Source organism: Nannospalax galili, unplaced genomic scaffold, assembly GCF_000622305.1.
Source record: "Nannospalax galili isolate Female #2095 unplaced genomic scaffold, S.galili_v1.0 scaffold704, whole genome shotgun sequence".
NCBI classification, from domain to species: Eukaryota; Metazoa; Chordata; class Mammalia; order Rodentia; family Spalacidae; genus Nannospalax; species Nannospalax galili.
Genome location: NW_008352394.1, coordinates 1,047,919 through 1,067,477, shown reverse-complemented (window position 1 = coordinate 1,067,477; position 19,559 = coordinate 1,047,919). Strand labels below are relative to the sequence as shown.

The window sequence follows — 19,559 nt, the reverse complement described above, 5'->3', positions numbered from 1 at the left end:
GGGTGGAGTGGAGAAGCTCAGGACAGAGGCAAGCTCCGGGATTTTGTCGAGTTGTGAAAGCAAATGGCACTGTTTTCCATTTCCAGGCACACTCTCCAGCACCCCTGTGGACATCAGCTGCCATCACGTTCTAGACAATGCCTTTAACTACAGTTCCTTTAATAACACAACCAGAGTGGTGTCTTGTTGCCAAAGTCTGTTGCACAGGTATTCTTGATTATAACTTCTTTATGATCTCTTAATAATCAAACCCAACTATCATGTGATTTCCTGGGGAGATGTGAACTAATGTCTGCTCACCCTAGATAGGGCTCCAACAACAGACAAAAGTAATAATTCCTCTAAAGCCCAGCTTGGTAAACCAATGAGTTTATTGGGCTTACTTACATAAATGTGGGTGACCCCAAAATGGTCATATAACCAAAAAGTCCCACTCCATCATGGTGATAGACTTGCTGAGGCTCTGTCATGGAGTCAACCTTCCATTAACCTTTCATCTGCTCTATTCTCTAGCACCTTCCAAGATCATATGCAGTGGGGAGGAAGTGGTGGGTGTGATCCCAGGTGAAGGTCTCCTACTTCCTCACCTTCTCTCCTTCTAATAAGGAATGTGAATTTCTTCCTTACTATTACTGTTAAGGTTCAGATAGCCCTGCCCCCTCACCAACAGGATCCCAAGGACTTCTCATGCTCCTGAGAAAAGGGGACCTAGCTGATAAGCACCTTGGTCTTTGAAGTCAAGAGAAGGAGACTTTTCTCCACTGTTTGGCCAACACAGCAGGCTTCCCCTTTGATCTCTAAAGAGGACAGGTTTTAACAGACCCGCTCTCCCACTCCCCCCCCCAACTTAAAAAAACTACATCTTCCTGCCTTCTGCAGGAGGCAGAAGCCTCTCTTTTGAAAGACCCCAGCTCAAGACCTGGGTAGACATTTTCCCTGCCTAGAAGGGAATCTGTCCCATGTGTTCCTTTGCTAATAAACCCTATTTTGATGGAGTTTTAGCTGTGCCTCGGTGCCTCATCATCCATTCACTCGTTCTCCACCAACTTTTTACGTATCAATTACCATAGACCCAACTATCATAGTATTATTACCCTTACCCATACTTGGTTGCCATGACTACTGGGTCACGATTATATCTACTCCATGATGGTAGGAGAATGGGTAGATGGGGTAATGACCATAGACCTGGAGTAAATATGTGACAACACCAGCACAGAGACCTCACCAATTGTTTTTATAACTTTATTCACTCTTTAATTGTCATGTAAGAACTTAGGGCATTTCTAATGCCTTGCATCTTTTCTCAGATAAAACTAGAAAGCTAGGATCAAAACATGTATGCTGCTCACAAGTACATAGCGTGTACCCTCTGTACATTAGGCACTTTGTGTGAATTAGTTCACTTAAACCTTGCAATCACCATATACGTTGGGCACAATCTTTTTTTTTTGCACTTGGCACAAGAGGGCTGTGCCCACTCAAGCAATATTAGTCTCAGCATAATCAAGATAGGAAATTTAAGGCTCTACCCAACTTAAGACAAGGCCCTTCATTACTGCTGTCAGGGCCTCTCTGTAGCCTTCCCTCAGGTCTCTAGTCCGAGAGATCTCCATTAAAATAATTCAGATGAGATGCATGGTGTTTATAGAGTTTATTGCAGAGTAAAGTGGGGCAGCCTCAAGGGATGAGAGTGGACAATGGCTAACCTCCATTTTTAGGTAGGTTTTATATTTATACACTGTCTTAAAGTCCTTAGAACAGGTGTTCCTGGGGTGTTTTTCCTGTCTGGGTGACTGAGATTAGCTTTTAATCTCAGGGATTTGGGTTAGTTCTTATGAGAAAGAATAATAATATGCCTTTGTTCTTTACCAGAAAGCCTCTAGCTACATATCAATATCATGCTCTTCTAAGCAGTTTAAGATGTCATGTCTCCACCCAGGGCCAGAGAAAGACTCAGATCCACTCTTTGACCACAAATAGTGTAGCAGAGCAGATTAAGAAAAATTAAAGAAAGAATAAAAGGAGTCAATATACATAGCCATGCTTTACCAGGAAGAGCCTTCCTTTGACCGACCTCAGCCAGGCCCCCTGCCTCCACATTCCTCCCCTTTGTCTAATCTGTGTCCATACTTTTATGGAACAGTTTAGATGCTAAGGAGATACAGTTGTGGTGCTCTACCTTTCCTTTACCCACCAGTACTGTTCACTTGAGAGTTAGTGTAGCAGGGACATAGAAGGTAGTGCTCAGCTGAGAATGAGGGAGGGAATCTATCCTCAGTGACCTCCAAGACTGCTCATTTCTACCTGACTGCCCAGCACTTTACTTTTTATTGTTTCCTTTTCAAGGAGAATGAGATGGTCCCACAACATGGTGACGGGCAGTTGAATGAGAGGCCACCAGTGGCCCATGCCAGCCACCTCCACCCTCTACACTTTCTATTTTGAAAAAGCAACATCCTCATCCCACCTGCTCTCATTATGCACAAGTGTTTTATAAGTATTGGTTCTATCCCCTTTTTTGTTCTTATGGAGGAAAGAGGGAGAGACCTTGAGGCCACCCAGAATTTGAGAACCAACACTAACCCTCGGACGCCTCTATTTTAAACCCTCCCTAGCCAGAAGGGAACAAGGAAATTGGCTTCCTGCCCTGTACATTCACAATGCATCATCCTCTACGCACCTGCTGTTCCTGCTATCTAAGGCCCAACTAACGGTTCATTCTGCTTTTACCAGCACTGTTGCCAAGGGGCCCAATGAGATTATCCCAGGAGGAAACTTCAGCCTCTACGCTTTGAAGGGCTGCTGCGAATTGCTGAATCCATCAACACTTAACTGCAGTTGGATCCCTAATATGATATAAGTTCGGTCATGTATCCAGTGAAAGTCCTTGTACAGATACTTAATTTTCTGCTTTGGAAGGGAAAAAAAGCTATTAACCACAGATTGATAACTCTGTCATGAAATCAGTTTTAATTGAAAGAAAGAAAGAAAAACTGGCATGAATCCTTCAGACATACAATATCTCCCTCCACCCTTTCCCTCCCCAACCCACCCTTTCCACTTCAAAGTCTATGATGATATGCCAGATTGAGATGCAATCCTCAGTCCTAATAACGTTTTCTAACATTTGACTTTCAAGGCATTTCATAAGAATATATATGTGTGTATGTATATATAATGTCTCCCAGCAACTGGGCTATGACACAGCTATACCCTCTTATGATGCTCTAAGTATTCCAGAATGATGTGTTTTGAACACATCTCAGTCAAGGTCATTCTGCCTTCACTCTAGCTCACCTGAATTCCTGGACTTGAATCTCACATGAAGGAAGGCTAATACAAAGTCACCCACTCATTGTTATCCTCCAGAAGTCTTCATAAACGAAGATTCCTTTAGAAAAGCACACACATATTAAAACCAAAATTTCGTTCCCGTAAACTTAAGAGACTTATAATCAGTCATCGTATGCAAAGTTATGCTGCAGTAATTCCCCAAACCTCAACAGCTTGCAAATCTCTCTTTCAGTCATATTACATGTTTGAAATGATCAATTTAGCCTTAATGTTTTTTAAGTTGATTTTTAAAGGAATGTCTTTGATTCTTGACTCTGACAATTTCATACATACATACAATGTATCGTTTTAATATTTCGTTTTTATTATTTTTATTTTATATGTGTATTGCCTGAATATATGTAGGTACACCCATGTTGGGCAATGCCCACAGAGGTCAGAAGAGGGAGTCAGATCCCTGGAAATGGAGTTACAGGCAGTTGTTAGCTGCCATGTGGGTGCTGGAAATCAAACCTGGGTCCTCTGCAAGAGCAGCCAGTGCTCTTAACCGCTGCACAATCTCTCCAGCCCACATACAACATATCTTGATCACCCCCAACTCCCACTCCCTGCTCCCCTCCCTCCTGGAAACCCTCAACATGTCCCCCCTCACATTCATGCCCTCGTCCCTCTTTTTATAGCTCTCTAGTCTGATTAATGCTGCCTGCTGGCATACTGATATTGCTGACTTGATCTTATGCAGTTCTTGTATAGGTAACCATAGCTACAGTGAATTCATGAATGCAACAGCTGTACCATGTCTAGAAGGCAGTATTTCACAATACTCCTCCCTATCTTCTGGCTCATACATTCTTTCTGCCCCCTCTTCCATGATGTTCCCTGAGCCTTGAGGAAATTGACATAGATGTCCCATTTTTGTCTGAGCACTCAGCAGTCACTTATTCTCAGCACTTTGACCAGTTGTGAGTCTTTACATTGATGAATTTGGGCTTAATCTATGCTGTCCCCATTTCCAGGACCCTGGCTAAAGAAAGCAGCCCCTGTGTGGGGCATGCTGGTCTTAGAGAAGGAAAACATGTAGGAACAGCATGATAGCTCTTAAAATTTCTAGGAGCCAGATTTGGTGGCACACTCTTGTCAATCTCAGCACTAGGAGACAAGGCAGGAAGATTATGGATTCAAAACTAGCAGGACCCTGTCTCCAAACAAGAGTGACAACAGTTCCACTAGATAGTAGCATTCTTCATTTCTGCTGCATTCTATAAGCCAGAGAAAATCCTGTGGCAAGCATTATGTCAGTGACCATAGATGAACTATCCTGTCACAGGGAAGGAATAGTGAACACTTTGCAGATATAATATACTATAAGGATCCCTGCTATCCAAGTCTCTGTCATTGGGAAGACTATTTGTAGACATGTTTATGTGTAACATTTGGTCCTATCCTTAATGATAAGACTGGACAACAACAAATGTTCAGTCAAAGCCACATAAAGACCAATTATGAAGAAAAATCAATCCTGATGGAGATGGGAACACCTTTCATTGATTCTTCCATCGATCAGAAAAACATCATCAGACTTGCTGACTGGGTCCAGAGAAGTCAGTGGAGTGCTCTTTAATGAAATGATCATTACCATTGCTATGAACATACAGAGACCTTGTACAAGGAAAATATCAATGCATCTGAGTCAGTGACTCACAAAGGAGAAACTCAATGGGAAACAAGTTGTACAATACATTAAGTAGTTTATTTTGATCATGAACAAGAATGATTTTTCCAAAATAATCCATGTATAAATGATTGGAGCTATTTGTTTCTGCTTTCGCTTTTTGCTTTTTGCTTTTTCTTTCTTCTTTCTTTCTTTCTTTCTTTCTTTCTTTCTTTCTTTCTTTCTTTCTTTCTTTTTTGATAGTAACCAAAGGAGAGGTTAAATGTCCAGAGGACTCTTGACTCCTGAAGTAAAAATATCAAGATGTTTCTAATTTTTTATTATTATCTATATCAATTTTCTTGGAAGTCGACCTTAGGAAAACATTTGCACACCTTCTCTTTGTACACCTTATGGCTTTGTTCCAGCCTATGGTAGTGTGTTGTGAGTGCCAATTATTCATCTGTTGGGTCTTCCTCATCAGCTGTAGCTGTTCTCTCTCCCTCTCATCCTTTTTAACTCATTGAATTTTTCCAGTACATTTTATTCCTGAGACTCTCCAAGAGAATATTTTTGCAAGCTAATTTTTAAATTTCTTCTCTTGTCATTATGGCTCTGTGAATGTTTATCTCTCTTCTTTGTCTTCTTGCTTCAAGGACAAACAAGTACTGCCCTGTTTGTTAATAAGTTCTCCTTTCAATTTGTAAACATTGACATTTGTAATAAAAATGAAGACTGCATAAAATAGAATAGAAAATTTCAATTTAATGTTTTTTTTATTAAAATAACCAAACATCTTTCCCTACATTGTTCACCCTGGTTCTCTTGCCAGTCCACCCCTGAGGGTGTCACTGAAAGACTAGTCTGTATACCTTTCTTCTTGCCTATATAAGAAGAATGTAGGGGTTGTTATTGGTACACAAAGAATAAGTAGTTACATATTATCTTCAACTTCCTTCTTTGAAGTTGGCAAGATAACCTGAATATCCCTACAGCTCTTTGTTTATAGTTCTAGCTTTATCTTTCCCTTGTCCCTTTTTATTGTACCTATAACTACACGTGTGTGCAACACTATATAACCGAGATGATATACGTGCTGAGGAAGGGAAGGAGTAGGACATTTCCTATACTTCGGATCTTGAACATTTTCCCAAAGGCCTGTGTTGAAGGCTGAGTCCACAGCCTTGACACTGTTGGAAGGTGGCAGAAATTTTAGAAGGTGGAGCCCATTGGGAAGAAGGTCATTGGTGGTGTGTTCTTGAAGGGATATTAGGATCCCTGTCCCTCCTCTTCTTCTTTCTCTACTTCCCAGTCACCAGGAAGTAGGAACAGGATACCTCCACCACACACTCCCACTGTAATGTACCCTGTTACCACAGACTCAGTGCCATAAGTCCAAACAAACACAAATGGAAACTTCTGAAATTGAGCCAAAATAAATCTTTCTTCCTTAAACGTTTATTATCTCAGATATTTTGTCACTAACCAAAAGCTGATGCCTTCAGCCTTCATTAATTCTCAGCACCTTGGGCAGCATGAGTCTGTGCATTCACTGCCTTTCACCCGAGGCAGCTCAGCCCCTTCCCACTTCTGCAGCTTCTACAGTGTATTGTGGGGCTTCATGTGCCTCTCAAGCCACATTTTATAAGTGTATTCGCCTATTGAGAATTGACGTGGTATCTTTACAAAGATGCAATTACTGATATTTCTATGAAAGTTTGCTTTCTTCTATAATAATCTTTGTGGAATATTCCTTCAATTCTACTGGCAAAACTTTAAATCATTCTAGTCTGTGACATGTTACATATGTAGTAAACAAATCAGTTCTCTATGGACAAGCATTCACTTTGTTTTTAGATTTTGACCTATATTGTTTGTTTTGTTTGGTGTTTGTGTTAGATTTTTTGAAAATAAAAGGAAAGATAGAGGAGTAGAAGAGAAGAAACCAGAGCCAGTCCTGAAACAGGCAAGGATTATACCTTCCTTTATTCAAAGAAGATACAGTGAGAGGTAGAGGCTGTCCACAGGAACCAAGCTTCTACAACTAGACAAACCAGGGGTGTGGGGGGGGTGTTTATACCAGGGTTGTGGGACACAACTACACTTAGTGGGGAGTCAAGTTAGTTCCCTGGGTTAAAGGTCTCCTTCTCAAGATTATTTACCCAGGAACTGGCAGGAATGTTATCTCTGACCTTAGAGGAGACAGGTGGGCTCCACAAACATTTCCTCTCAGGCTTGGGAGTGACCAACTGATAAGGGATGGGCAGAGCCAGGTCTTTAATCTATAGCTGTTATGTCACTGGGGAAACTTTGTACTTTCACAATTTAAAGGCTTTTGGCCACTCTGATGGTTCTTATGCCTTTATGGCGTCCTCTAATGAAGCTCACGGTTTTTCTGAGGTTTGCATATTCTATCAGTTTGGGCTTTTTGTTTGTTTCTATTTTGCATTCTACCACTGAGCTGTATCCTCAGCTCTGGGTTTGGCTTTGGGGTTTTTCAGTTTATCAGTTTGTTGGTGGTGGTGGTAGTTTTTTGAAACAGGCTCTCCCTGTAGCCCCAGCTGTCCTGGAACTCACAATGTAGACCAGGCTGGCCTTGAACTCACAGAGATCTGCCTGCCCCTGCCTCCTGACTGCTAAGATTAAAGACATGAGCTACCATGCCTGACTTCTAGGTTTATTAGTTTTTTTTGTTGTTGTTGTTATTGTTTTGTTTTGGTTTGACTTTTTAAAATATTTTATTTTTAATTTTATGTGTATGAATGTATTGTCTACATGTATATAAGTGCACCCACATCGTGCAACACCCATGGAGGTCAGAAGAGGGCATCTGAGTCCCCTGGAACTGGAGTTACAGATGGTTGTTAGCTGTCATGTGGGTACTAGGAATAGAACCTGGGTCCTCTGTAAGAGCAGCCAGTGCTCTTAACTGCTGAGCTCTACTGACCAAACTGACTCCATTTTGGATAAAGCAGCCATCTTAGAAGCTTAGCCATAGTGTATTTCTAGCTCAATGACTGTTTTCAGAAACCCTGATCCCTTTCTCCCTTTTCCTCCCAGGAGAACGCTGCCGCGGCCACTTGCTCTCTAGACATAATAGAAAACAGAATTATTATGATATGACTAGCTGCTGATTCTGGCTTCTGTGACTTGCTTGCTTTGCTATTTCAGAGCACCTTGACATGTGGACTGAGATCACCCTCCACCCTGTTATTCGGGGACCACCTTGTCAACATCCCTTTTTGCGGTTTTTAGCTTTAAAAGGTCCCCTTTCCCTCTCCGTCCCCACTGCAGCACTCTAATCCGACGCGGAGACTGCAGTCCAAGCTAGCTTGAATAAAATATTTATCCTGATCTGAATTGAGTCTGGTGGTCTTTCCTCAGTAATCCCAGAGCCATCTCTCCAGCCCAGTTTTAGTTTTTGTAGAGACAAAATGGACAAAATTAAGCAGCCAAAAAGAAAAAAATTTCCTACTCTGTAACTATCAGTTTCTAAATGCTTGGAGCCTGAACCTGTGACTTGTGATACCTTATGCAAACAATTAAATTCTAACTCCTAATGACCCCTGGTGCCTCACCCCAAATGACCAGTTTCAGAAAGGTCAAATGGTGTTGTATACTTTACTAGCCAATAGAATAGTGAGCTGCCTACCTTTTGTCTGTTCAAATACAACCCCAGCAAATGGCCCAGAATACAAAGCCAGATGACATCTCTTAACTGCTGAAAAGCCACCTCATCCCCTCGGGGTGTGAGTCTCTCTCTGTCTCTGAGTGTTTGTTTTCACAGTGTCTATTCTTCATTAAAGTTCTTATCAATTCTTGTCTGGTAAATCCTTTTCCCCATCCCTTGGGATGACCGTTCCCAGTACTACTGTTTTGTTTTGCTACTTTGAACAGCATGTATACATTTTCTTTGCAAACCAGTACTTTTCTTTTCCTATAAATGCTGCTGTCTCTTAGACAGCAATGCAAGCTAGGTGTGGTAGCTCATTGACTGTATTCCCAGTGTTCAGGACACCACGCAGGAGAATTGCCCCAATTTCAAGTCCAGTCTGAGCTATGTAGTAAGTTCGAGGCTACCCTAGTCTGTAGTAAGAAATGCTTTCTCAAAAAAAGAGGAGGGAGGGAAGAAATATAATGCAAATCACAAGTGCTTTAAGATTCCCGGGTATCCACTATATTTTTTTAAAAAAAGCAGTAAAAATTTTAAAGTAAGCCTAATTTGGGGGGGCAGGGCTGGAGAGATGGCTCAGAGGTTAAGAACACTGGTTACTCTTGCAGAAGACCCGGGTTCAAATCCCAGCACCCGCATGGCATCTAATAACTGTCTGTAACTCCAGTCCCAGGGGATCTGACAGCCTCTTCTGACCTCCTTCGGCATTGCATGACATGAGTGAACTTACCTACAGGCAGGCAATACATACATACATACACATAAAATAGAAATAATAAAATTTTTAAAAAACAAAAAAAATTTTTTTTAAAGTAAGCCTAATTTTTTATGTGTATGAGTGTTTTGCCTGCATGTATTTAAGTGTACCCATGTTGGGCAATGCATTTGGAGGTCAGAAAAGGCCATTGGATTCCCTGGACCTGGACAGTTGTTAGTTGCCATGTAGATGCTGAGAACCAAACCTATGTCCTCTTCAAGAGCAGCCAGTGCTATTAATTGCTGAGCCATCTCTCCAGCTCCTAGTAAAACTAATTTTAATAATATTTCAATTAAATATTTTACATTTTTCTTAGCCAGCAAAGCCTTCAAAATCTACTGTGTTTATTTCAAGCAAAGTACTAAATTTTTGCTAGAAATATTTAATCTATATTTAGACTTCATAAAACTTAAAGTTGAAAAGTAAATTCGCATTACCCAGGTTGTCCTAAACATGCTTAGTTTTCCAGTAATAGAAATGAATAGCTTTAAGTTAAAATTGTAGTTAGTTCTTTCCTGTTTCAAGTATTATTGACCACCTGCCAGGCAGAGCCCTGCTACAGATATCTTCCATCCACAAAGTGTGTTAAGTAAAGTGCATTATATTTTTGGTGTTAATATATAATGCCAGATTACTTTTTGGAAAAATACATTGTCTTAATTTCCACGTGCGGTGATAGGATTTCATATGTTCTCTCTCTGTGTGTGTCTGTCTCTCTGTCTCTCTGTCTCTCTGTCTCTCTCTCTCCCTCTCCCTCCCTCCCTCCCTCCCCTGCACCATGTCCAATAATTCTCATGCTGACTCCTTTGTAATGCTGTCCATCCTGAACTGAGAAGTGGGGCACTATCCCTGAGTCACTGAAAAGGTCAATAAGATTCAGGACCAGGAGGGTTAGCAGGTGAGCACTCTGAGCTTGTTCCCTCCAGAAACACTGTCCTAAGTACTGTGAAAACTGAGTAGTTCAGGGCTGACTGGGTGTTTCCTTCTCCCATTGAAACTTCTAATGGAGATTTTTGGTGCACAGTTGATTTTTCTTCAGCAGATTCAGAAGCTAGTGGCTGTTTGTGCCCACAGTTGTTCATCTGCCTACCCACACATTGCTCTTGGTTGGCATACCTTGACCTTGTTTCACTGGAGAATTCTGCAAATTAAAAGTCCCCAAAAGCCACAAGATGCCAAATAAAAATCCCAGTGCCAAGTGTGGGAGCCCTCCCCTCAAGTTGTTGGTCAGAGATGTCACAGAGACACCACCCCACCCCCAAGCAATATAAGCCATTGCCATTGGCTCTTGACTGCCCACCAGACCTTGATGGTGAGATCCTGTTTCTGAAGACACCACATACATTGGTCATAGAACATGAAGAAATCAAGTTGACACTCTAGGAAGCGTCCTCCTTGCTGGCTGACTTTCATAGTACCAGAAGGTGTTATACAGGCTACTCGGGGAGAAAAGTCATCAACAGTCTTACTCAGCTGTGAACCCTGTGAGCTACAGTAACAACCTGGATGGCAAGATATGCCCACAGGTGCAATAGCAGCTCCAATGTTACGAGGGTAGCAGCCACTTTCTGATGGGATTTAAGCCTGTTCCGCAGGAGGAAACACATGCCTGGTACTATAAATCTGGCCAAGGACCCATGGCTGGGGAGCTAGGTCCCAGGGGTGAACCTCCTACTGTTATTTTGACAAATGTACATATATCTAAATTCATATCTCTCTGTCCATAGATTAGTGACACTCTCAAACCTCATCAAAGAAGTTCCTTTGTGCCGTGAATGGTAGTTAATGCAAAAACTCACAGTTGGTCATAGTGCAGAAAATGTGTGGAGTACTTAGCCATAAATGGAACATCTGTATTGCATCCCCTAACTCCAAGGTTCAGGGAACAGTGAGGAAGACCGGGTAGAAAGATTGTAAGAGGCAGAGGTCAGGGAGAACTGAACTGGAACAGTATCTCCCAGACATGGCAAGATCCATGCATTCATAAATTCACAGCAGCTGTTGCTGCCTGCACAAGAACCTGCACGGGATTAAGCTACTCAGCATTCCATTCGGAGTGGGAAGGGGCTTGCCAGGCCCCTCTCCTGCCTGAGGAGCTATTGACAGTTGATGGATGAATGCTGTGGGAGGAAGAGTCGGTTTTCATTAAGGGTGTGGCCCCTGGTAGGTTGACACACTCCGGTGAATGATCCACACCCATGAGTGTATGGGCAACACAGATTAGACTCATTGAGTTATTTTTTAAAAACTGGACATAAAGTGGTATGGGGTACAGAGTGGAGATTTTATCTGGGAAGACTTAGGAGTGAATATGATCAAAATACATGGGAAACGTGAATGGTATTCTCAGAGAATTAAGAAAAATATCAGGTACTTTTGAAAGTCTCCAGCCTTCTCCCACTTTGTCTTTACACTGGTTTAGCTTTCATTAACCTGAAAGCCCTTTTTCATGCATGGTGTTACAGGTCCAAATGTGAGCGTTTCCTAATTTTATAGATAAATTCTCTAATTCTGGAGAAATCTTAGCATCTCAGCCAGAACCAGATTAGAGTCATGAAGTGCGGAGAGTTTTCTTCTCTCTTGCTTTCCTGTAGGTAAAATCAGCATATCCACATAGCCATAGCCTGAGTGACAAGTCTCTGTGACTGCAGATTGTGTGTGTTCATTCCCCTAACATTTCCGCCTAATTGCTCCTATGTCTCTAGTCTAATTAGGCTGGTGGGGGCACTTTGAAGAAAAATGATATGCACTTGAGCAGTGAGGCTGATTTCCAATTCTGGAACAATTCTAAAATTCAGACATGCTTATGAAGAAGGTTTTGAAGGCCAACCAAGGCACAGTCTGCCAGGAAGACCAAACTACCCTGAATTTACTGGAGTGAAGGAAAGGGACAACATCTTCATTTTAAACATGGATGTGGGAACTAAGGAAAGATGAGCTAGCTCTACGTGCACCTTCTGGGGCTGATGAGCCCCCTTGGTCCTGAGCCAGGCCACTTTCTATAGCTTGTTTCTAACTTTGTTTGAAGCTCAAGCAAACATTTATTCATTCCATTTCCTGCTCTGAAGACCACAGAAGATTGTGGTAAAATTATATTAAACTTTATATCACACAGGCCATGTTGCTGTACCCCATCATGAGTATTTTCAACCACGCATACACTACAACACATTTCCATTTCAAGAAATTAATCAATGATCCACACCAAGTCAGCCCTTCTTAGCTATTATGCATTTTGCAAAAATGGAAACACAGTTTTGCTATGAGGACTGGCAGTCATGGAATGGAAGAAAGCACTCAAATGGCAATCTTGAAGTCTTGTCCTCTGACAACTGACAACCAGCTACTTTACCATAGAAACCAGGACTATGAGAAAATGGATGCTTGCCATCCTTGATAACATGCAAAATCAAGGCCTACATTTTCCACATTCTTGGCAGGCTTCCAGAAATACTTATGGACCAAGAAGACAGAAAAACCTTAGGTCATCCAGAATTGCTTCATTTCACCAGGCATGGTGGTGGTGCATGCCTTCGATCACTGCACTTGGGAGGTAAAGACGGGTGGATCTCTTGAGTGTTTGAGGCCAGCCTGGTCTACACAGTGAGTTCCAGGCCATGGTAACTCTGGGTTGGATGGTTGTACATGATTAGGTGAAAAGAAATGAAATGATCCTTTTTTGTTTTTTCAAGAGTTACTATGGCTACAGCAGAGTTAGTTTACTCTAGAGCCAACTATGAGTGAATATGGCCCAGGAACACAGATTCAGGATCCTAAATACCATGTTCCAACAGTTTTATGAAGTTTTTTAATTTACAGAACAAAAGAAAGTCATAAATGAAGTCCCTTTTCAAATATATTCATGTAAACATCAGATAGGAGTGTTATTGCAAAGTGGGGAAGTTCCTACCTTGGGTTTGGGATGCTATCCGTTGGCATTCTTAGCTTATAGATTACTGGAAGACAATGGTCTGTTAGATTAATACATCCCAAAGGATTCCACCTGAAAATCACAAGGAAGTTAGATCAGACCTCAGCTGAACTCCCCATGGTCAGCTCTAGTCAATACTTTGGTATCCCTGTTAGTTCGTCACTGTCTACGGCAAACACCACAGTAAGTTGTACCGTCAGGGGGAGTGCATGAGCCTTTCTCCAAACCCAATGACCTAACTACTTTCACTTTTTATCTTCATGTTGGCAAAATCTAGCAACTATGTAATCATCAAACAAACCATACATCTACATTACCTGGAGTGCAAGTCCACAGTTTAGCAGTGTTGACCATTTTAAAACCAAATGGCATCACTGAGAGTATTGCAGTACTCAATATAAACAGCACACTTTAACTAGCTGTACCCTTTCTGCTTGTAAGAGCAATTGTTCTTCTATGCTATTCAGAAAAACTCCAGTTACAAATGGAGAGCAAGTTGCTTGCTACTTCCAGCAGGTATAGAACATGATTCCATAGCTAAGGCTCTAGCTCTGGAGCGGGGCTGCCGGGCTCAGCCTCAGTCCTGCCAGCTGCTAGTTCCAATACCTTGGAGTTTATCTCACTCCACTGTGCCTCCTTCCCCACACATAAAATGTGACTAAACCTACCTCTTCCTCCATGTTTTTGTAATGATTAAACAAGCCATTGTCTTAATTTGTTTTCTGTTGCTATAATTGAATACCATAAGCTCGGTACTTCATAAAGAATAAAGATTAACTCAGCTCACAGCTCTGAAGGCTGAGGACTTCAGTATGAGGTATATCTTAGGAGTTCTAGCTGGTCAGGACTCTGCAGAGTACAGAGGCAGTGTACAGCATTACACCACGAGGCAGACAACAGCTCTTGCTCAGGTCTTCCTCCTCTTAATGAAAGCCACAAATGCCAGCACTAGAGCCCAATCTCACTTCCCAGAAGCCCCACCTTGAAATGTCTCAAAATGGGGGTTCTACTTCAACTTGAGTTTTCATGGGGGCATTCAAAGCACAGCAGTCAGACAAAGCACTTTAAAAAATGCTTCACAGACAGTGGAGTGCTCAGCCCTAAATGGGATATCTCTATAATCCCCCTTCAAGACTTAGGGAACATAGTGGAAATGGGGGTGAAAATAATGTAGAGCCGGAGGACAGGGAGGTGTCTTCTGGACATGACATGGCTATTGCACTCATGAACTCACTGCAGCTGTGGTCACGTGCATGAGACCTGCATAAGATTGGGCCCCACAACATTTCTCTATAGATGGGGGAGGGGCTTAGGAGTACCATTGGCAGTTAATGGTTGCTAAGGGGAGGGGTGTCACCTTCTTCAGTAGTGTAGTCAAGCATAGTTTCCTTGCCTCCTAGATCAGTTGGACAAATGATTCAGACAGAGCATCATACAAGTGGAATTATACAACTCATGCTACTTTATCTCTTGATTCTCTCATTTAGCATAGTGTATGAATGCAAGTTTTATCTAGTAGGGTATTCTGTCCTTGTGGCTGATTAGTATTCCATTGCATAAAAGTACCACAACCAGACTACATGAGAGTGCCTGGATCCAGCCCTCAGTGTGGTGGTGAGCTTTCCCAAATCACACCATGCCCATCCCCCTACATTGGGACCACCTTCAGTTCATCCCACCACCCCAGGTCTAGACTTCTCTGCCTTTTAGTAGGGGCCCAGACCTTCTCAGACTGCCTGAGAGGGCCTAAATTGGGCAGCCCCTTAGCTAGCTTCCCAAATTTTGCTGTGACTGCTAGCTAGTAAGAGCCCAGACCTTAGGAGGAAGCGTGAGAGGGCCTAACTGGCACCTGACTTTGGACCTCTGCAGTAGTTCCTGAGTAGCTGGACTGAAGCCATCTTGTCCTTTCAATATAAAATCCGAGAGAACCCAAAGCCTAGGCCAATCAGCTTTACATACCCAATAAGAAAACAACCAAGGCACACCAATAATACAAACAGAAGCGGACTTCAACTCAACAAAGGAAGGCTTGACTTTCATATCAGAAACACAAACAACAAAAGAAATACACATGGCAAAATCACAACAGAAAAATAACATGGAAAACCAAGACAGTATGTTTCCACCAAACATAACCAGTCCCATAGGAGAGCAGTGCAAGGAGAACCCTAGAGATAACCCAGGACACAGAATTTAAAGGAACAATCATAAACATGATAAAAGAGTTCAGTGAATTTAAAGAACACATAAACAAAGAAATCAAAGAACTAAAAGAAGATACAAACTTCTGACTGAATTCACAAAAGACATAAAAATATTGGCAAAAACTCAGGCTGAAATGAAGAAGGAAGTGCAAAACTCAATAAGCCAGATTGAAACAGCACAAGAAAGTCTCACTGATAGAATGAATGAGATGGAAAATAGAATATCAAGACTGGATGATTGCCGGGCATGGTGGCGCACCCCTTCAATCCCACCCCGGAGGCAGAGGCAGGTGAATCTTTGTGAGTTAGAGGTTAGACTGGTCTACATAGTGAGTTCCAGGCCAGCTGGGCTTACAGGGAGACCCTGTCCCAAAAACACCCCCCCAAAAAAGACTGAACATAAAGTTGAAGAATTGAGCCACTCAAGCAAAGATTATAAAAAAAAAATTTAACAACAAGAATGCAATATGCAGGAATATGCAGAAAATGTGGGACACTGATGAAAAGATCAAATTTACACATCACAGGCATAGAGGAAGGAGAAGAATTTCAGGTTAATAGTATTGACAAGCTCTTAACAGGATTATAGAAGAGAATTTCCCAAAATTAAGGAAAGACATCTCCATACAAATACAAGAAGCACATAGAACACCAAAGAACAGGACCAGGAAAGAAACTCCCATAGTATATCATAGTAAAAACATTAAATGTACAGAACAAAGAAAGAATACTGAAAGCTGCAAAAGAAAAACAAGTCACATACAAAGGAAAGCCATCAGAATTACAGCTGACTTCAATGCAATCTATGAAAGCCAGAAGAGCCTGGACCAAAGAATTTCCAGTTCTAAATGGCTATGGATGCCAACCCAGAATACTTTACCCAGCAAAAATGTCTATTATAGTTGAGGGGAAATAAAAATGTTCCATGACATGAATAGGCTGAAAGAATTCATGTCCACAAAACCAGCCCTTCAAAGAATACTTGAAACAGTACAAAGAATGGAGGAAGGAACAACTATACCCCAGGAGCAACGAAAGAAATTAAATGAAGATATAATTGTAGAAACACAAAATTAGACCAAGAAGGCAAACAGAGATTAAAAGGATAGCAACCAATACACATCTTTCAATAAGTACTTTAAATATCAATGGACTGAACTCCCTAGTCAAAAGACACAGGCTAATTGAATGTATTAAGAAACAAAATTCATCATTTTGTTGCCTGCAAGAAAACCATCTCACCTTCAAAGAGAGGCACTACATTAAAGTGAAAGGATAAAAAAGAACATTTCAAGAGAATGGCACTAAGAAACAAGCAGAGGTTGCAATTCTAATATCTGACAAAATAGACTTCAAACTAAAACTAATAAGAAGAAATAAAGAGGGTCACTTCATTCCGATCAAAGGAACAATTGACCAAGAAGATAGTACAATCATGAATATATATGCACCAAACTCTGGTGCACCCAGTTTCATAAAAACAATCCTACAGGACTTTAGGACACAGATTAACCCCAACTCAGTAATAGTAGGGGACTTCAACCCCATTGTCTCCATTAGACAGTAAAAGGACAAAGAATAAGCCAAAAGACATCTGAATTAAATGATACCATATATCAAATGCACCAAATAGACATCTACTAAATATTCCACCCAAGCACCAAAGAATAAACATTCTATTCAGCACTCCTTGGAACTTTCTCTAAAATTGACCATATACTGGGGCACAAAGCAAATCACAACAAATATAAAAAAATTGAAATAATTCCATGCATTCTATCAGACCACAATGCAAAAAAGCTTAAAATCAACACTGAAAAAAGCCCTAGTAACTACATAAACTCATGGAGATCAAACAACATACTCCTGAATCATGAATGGGCCAAAGGAGAAATTAAGAAAGGAATAAAAATTTTCCTGGAACTAAATGAAAAGGATAATACAACACAACAAAACATCTGTGATACTTTAGAAACAGTCCTAAGAGGGAAATTTATAGCTCTAAGTGCATACATTAAAAAATCTGAATGATCACAAATAAATGACTTAACATTGCAACTCAAGACTCTGGAAAGGCAAGAACAAATTAAACCCAAACCCAGCAGACAAGAAGAAATAAAAGTCAGAGCAGAAATTAATAGAACAAAGAAATAGAAATAAAGAAAACAATACAAAGAATCAATGATTCTAAAAGCTTGTCCTTTGAAAAGCTAAACAAGATAGACAGACCCTTAGCCCAGTTAACCAAAAGAAAGAAAGCGCAAATCCAAATCAACAAAATCAAAGATGAAAGGGGAAACATCACAATGAACACCAAAAAGATCCAAAACATTATAAGGGAATACTTTAAAAAGCTATACTCTATTAAATTTGAAAACCTAAAAGAAATGAATGTATATCTAAAATCATGGGAACTACCAAAGTTAAACCAAGAAGAGATCAACAGTTTAAACAGACCCATAACATATAGGGAAATCAAAACAGTAATACAAAACTTCCAACTAAAAAAAGAAAAAGAAAAAAACAAAAAACCCCAAGCTCAGATGGACTTGCATCAGAATTCTAACCAACCTTTAAAGATCTACAACCAAAACAACTTAAATTATTCAAAAAGATAGAAACAGAGGGAGAACTCCTAAATTCCTTCTATGAAGCCAGCATCACTCTAATACCAAAACCAGGTAAAGAGACAACCAAAAAAGAAAACTATAGACCCATATCCTTAATGAGAAAACTTCTCAACAAAATACTTGCAAACCACACACAGACATACATCAAATCGATCATCGACCACAATCAAGTCGACTTTATTCCAGAGATGCAAGGATGGTTCAATATACGCAAGTCAATAAATGTCATAAATCATATAAATGGACTCAAAGACAAAAATCCTGTAGCCAATAGATGCAGAAAAGGCCTTTGACAAAATTCCGCATGTATTCATGATAAATGTCCTAAAGGAGACTGGACTGGAGGGAACACACCTCAACATAATTAAAGTGATGTACAACAAACCCACAGCCAACATCATTCTAAATGGAAAAAGAACTGGAAGCTTTCCCATTGAAATCAGGAACCAGACAAAGATGTCCATTATCTCCACTCTATTTCAATATAGTGCTTGAAACTCTTGCTAGAGCAATAAGACAAGAGAAAGAAATTAAAGGAGTACTTCTTGGAAAAGAAGAGGTCAAATCATCCCCCTTTGCAGATGATACAATACAATACCTAAGAGATGCCAAAAATTCCACAAGAAAACTCCTAGAAATTATTAACACATTCAGTAAGTAGCAAGTTACAAAGTTAACCTACAAAACTCAGAAGACTGTCTATATACCAATAGCAAGTGATTGGAGAAAGAGAACAGGGAAACCCTCCCCTTCATGACAGCCTCAAAATAAAATAAAATAAAATAAAATAATAAAATATCTCAGAATAAACCTGACTGAAGATATCAAAGATCTCTACAATGCAAATTTTAAATCGTTAAAGAGATTGAGGAAGACACCAGGAGATGGAAGGACCGCCCATGCTCATGCATTAGTGAAGATTTAATATTGTAAAAATGACCATTCTACCAAAATCAATGTATAGATTCAATGCAATCCCAGTCAAAATCTCCATGACATTCTTCACAGAACTGGAAGAAATCACCTAAAAATCATATGGAAGCACAAAAGACCCCAGATAGCCAAAGTAACCCTGAGCACTAAGAGCAATGCTGGGGGCAGGGGGATTACTATACCAGATCTCAAACTATATTACAGAGCTATAATCATAAAAACAGCATGACACTGGCACAAAAATAGACACATAGATCAATAGAACATAATTGAAGACCCTAAAATGAGTACACACAATTTTAGCCACCTGATATTTGACAAAGATACCAAGAACACATAAGGAGGAAAGACAGCATCTTCAATAAATGATGCTGGCAAAACTGTATCTCTGCCTATAGAAGAATGAAACTAAATACGTATCTTTCACTTTTCACAAAAGTCAACTCCAAATGGATCAAACACCTCAATGTGAAATTTGAAACT

General features: G+C 40.6%; 1 protein-coding gene across 1 annotated transcript in view; it reads left to right on the top strand.

Annotated features, from left to right (window-relative positions):
- The window catches only part of Slc28a3 (solute carrier family 28 member 3), a 64,220-nt gene extending 61,357 nt beyond the window's left edge, over window positions 1-2,863 (top strand). Inside the window, exons 17-18 of the mRNA XM_008849414.1 lie at window positions 87-207; window positions 2,737-2,863. Coding sequence (XP_008847636.1) covers window positions 87-207; window positions 2,737-2,863 — 248 coding nt within the window. The remainder of the gene's footprint in view (window positions 1-86; window positions 208-2,736) is intronic.
- Window positions 2,864-19,559: the final 16,696 nt, after the last annotated feature.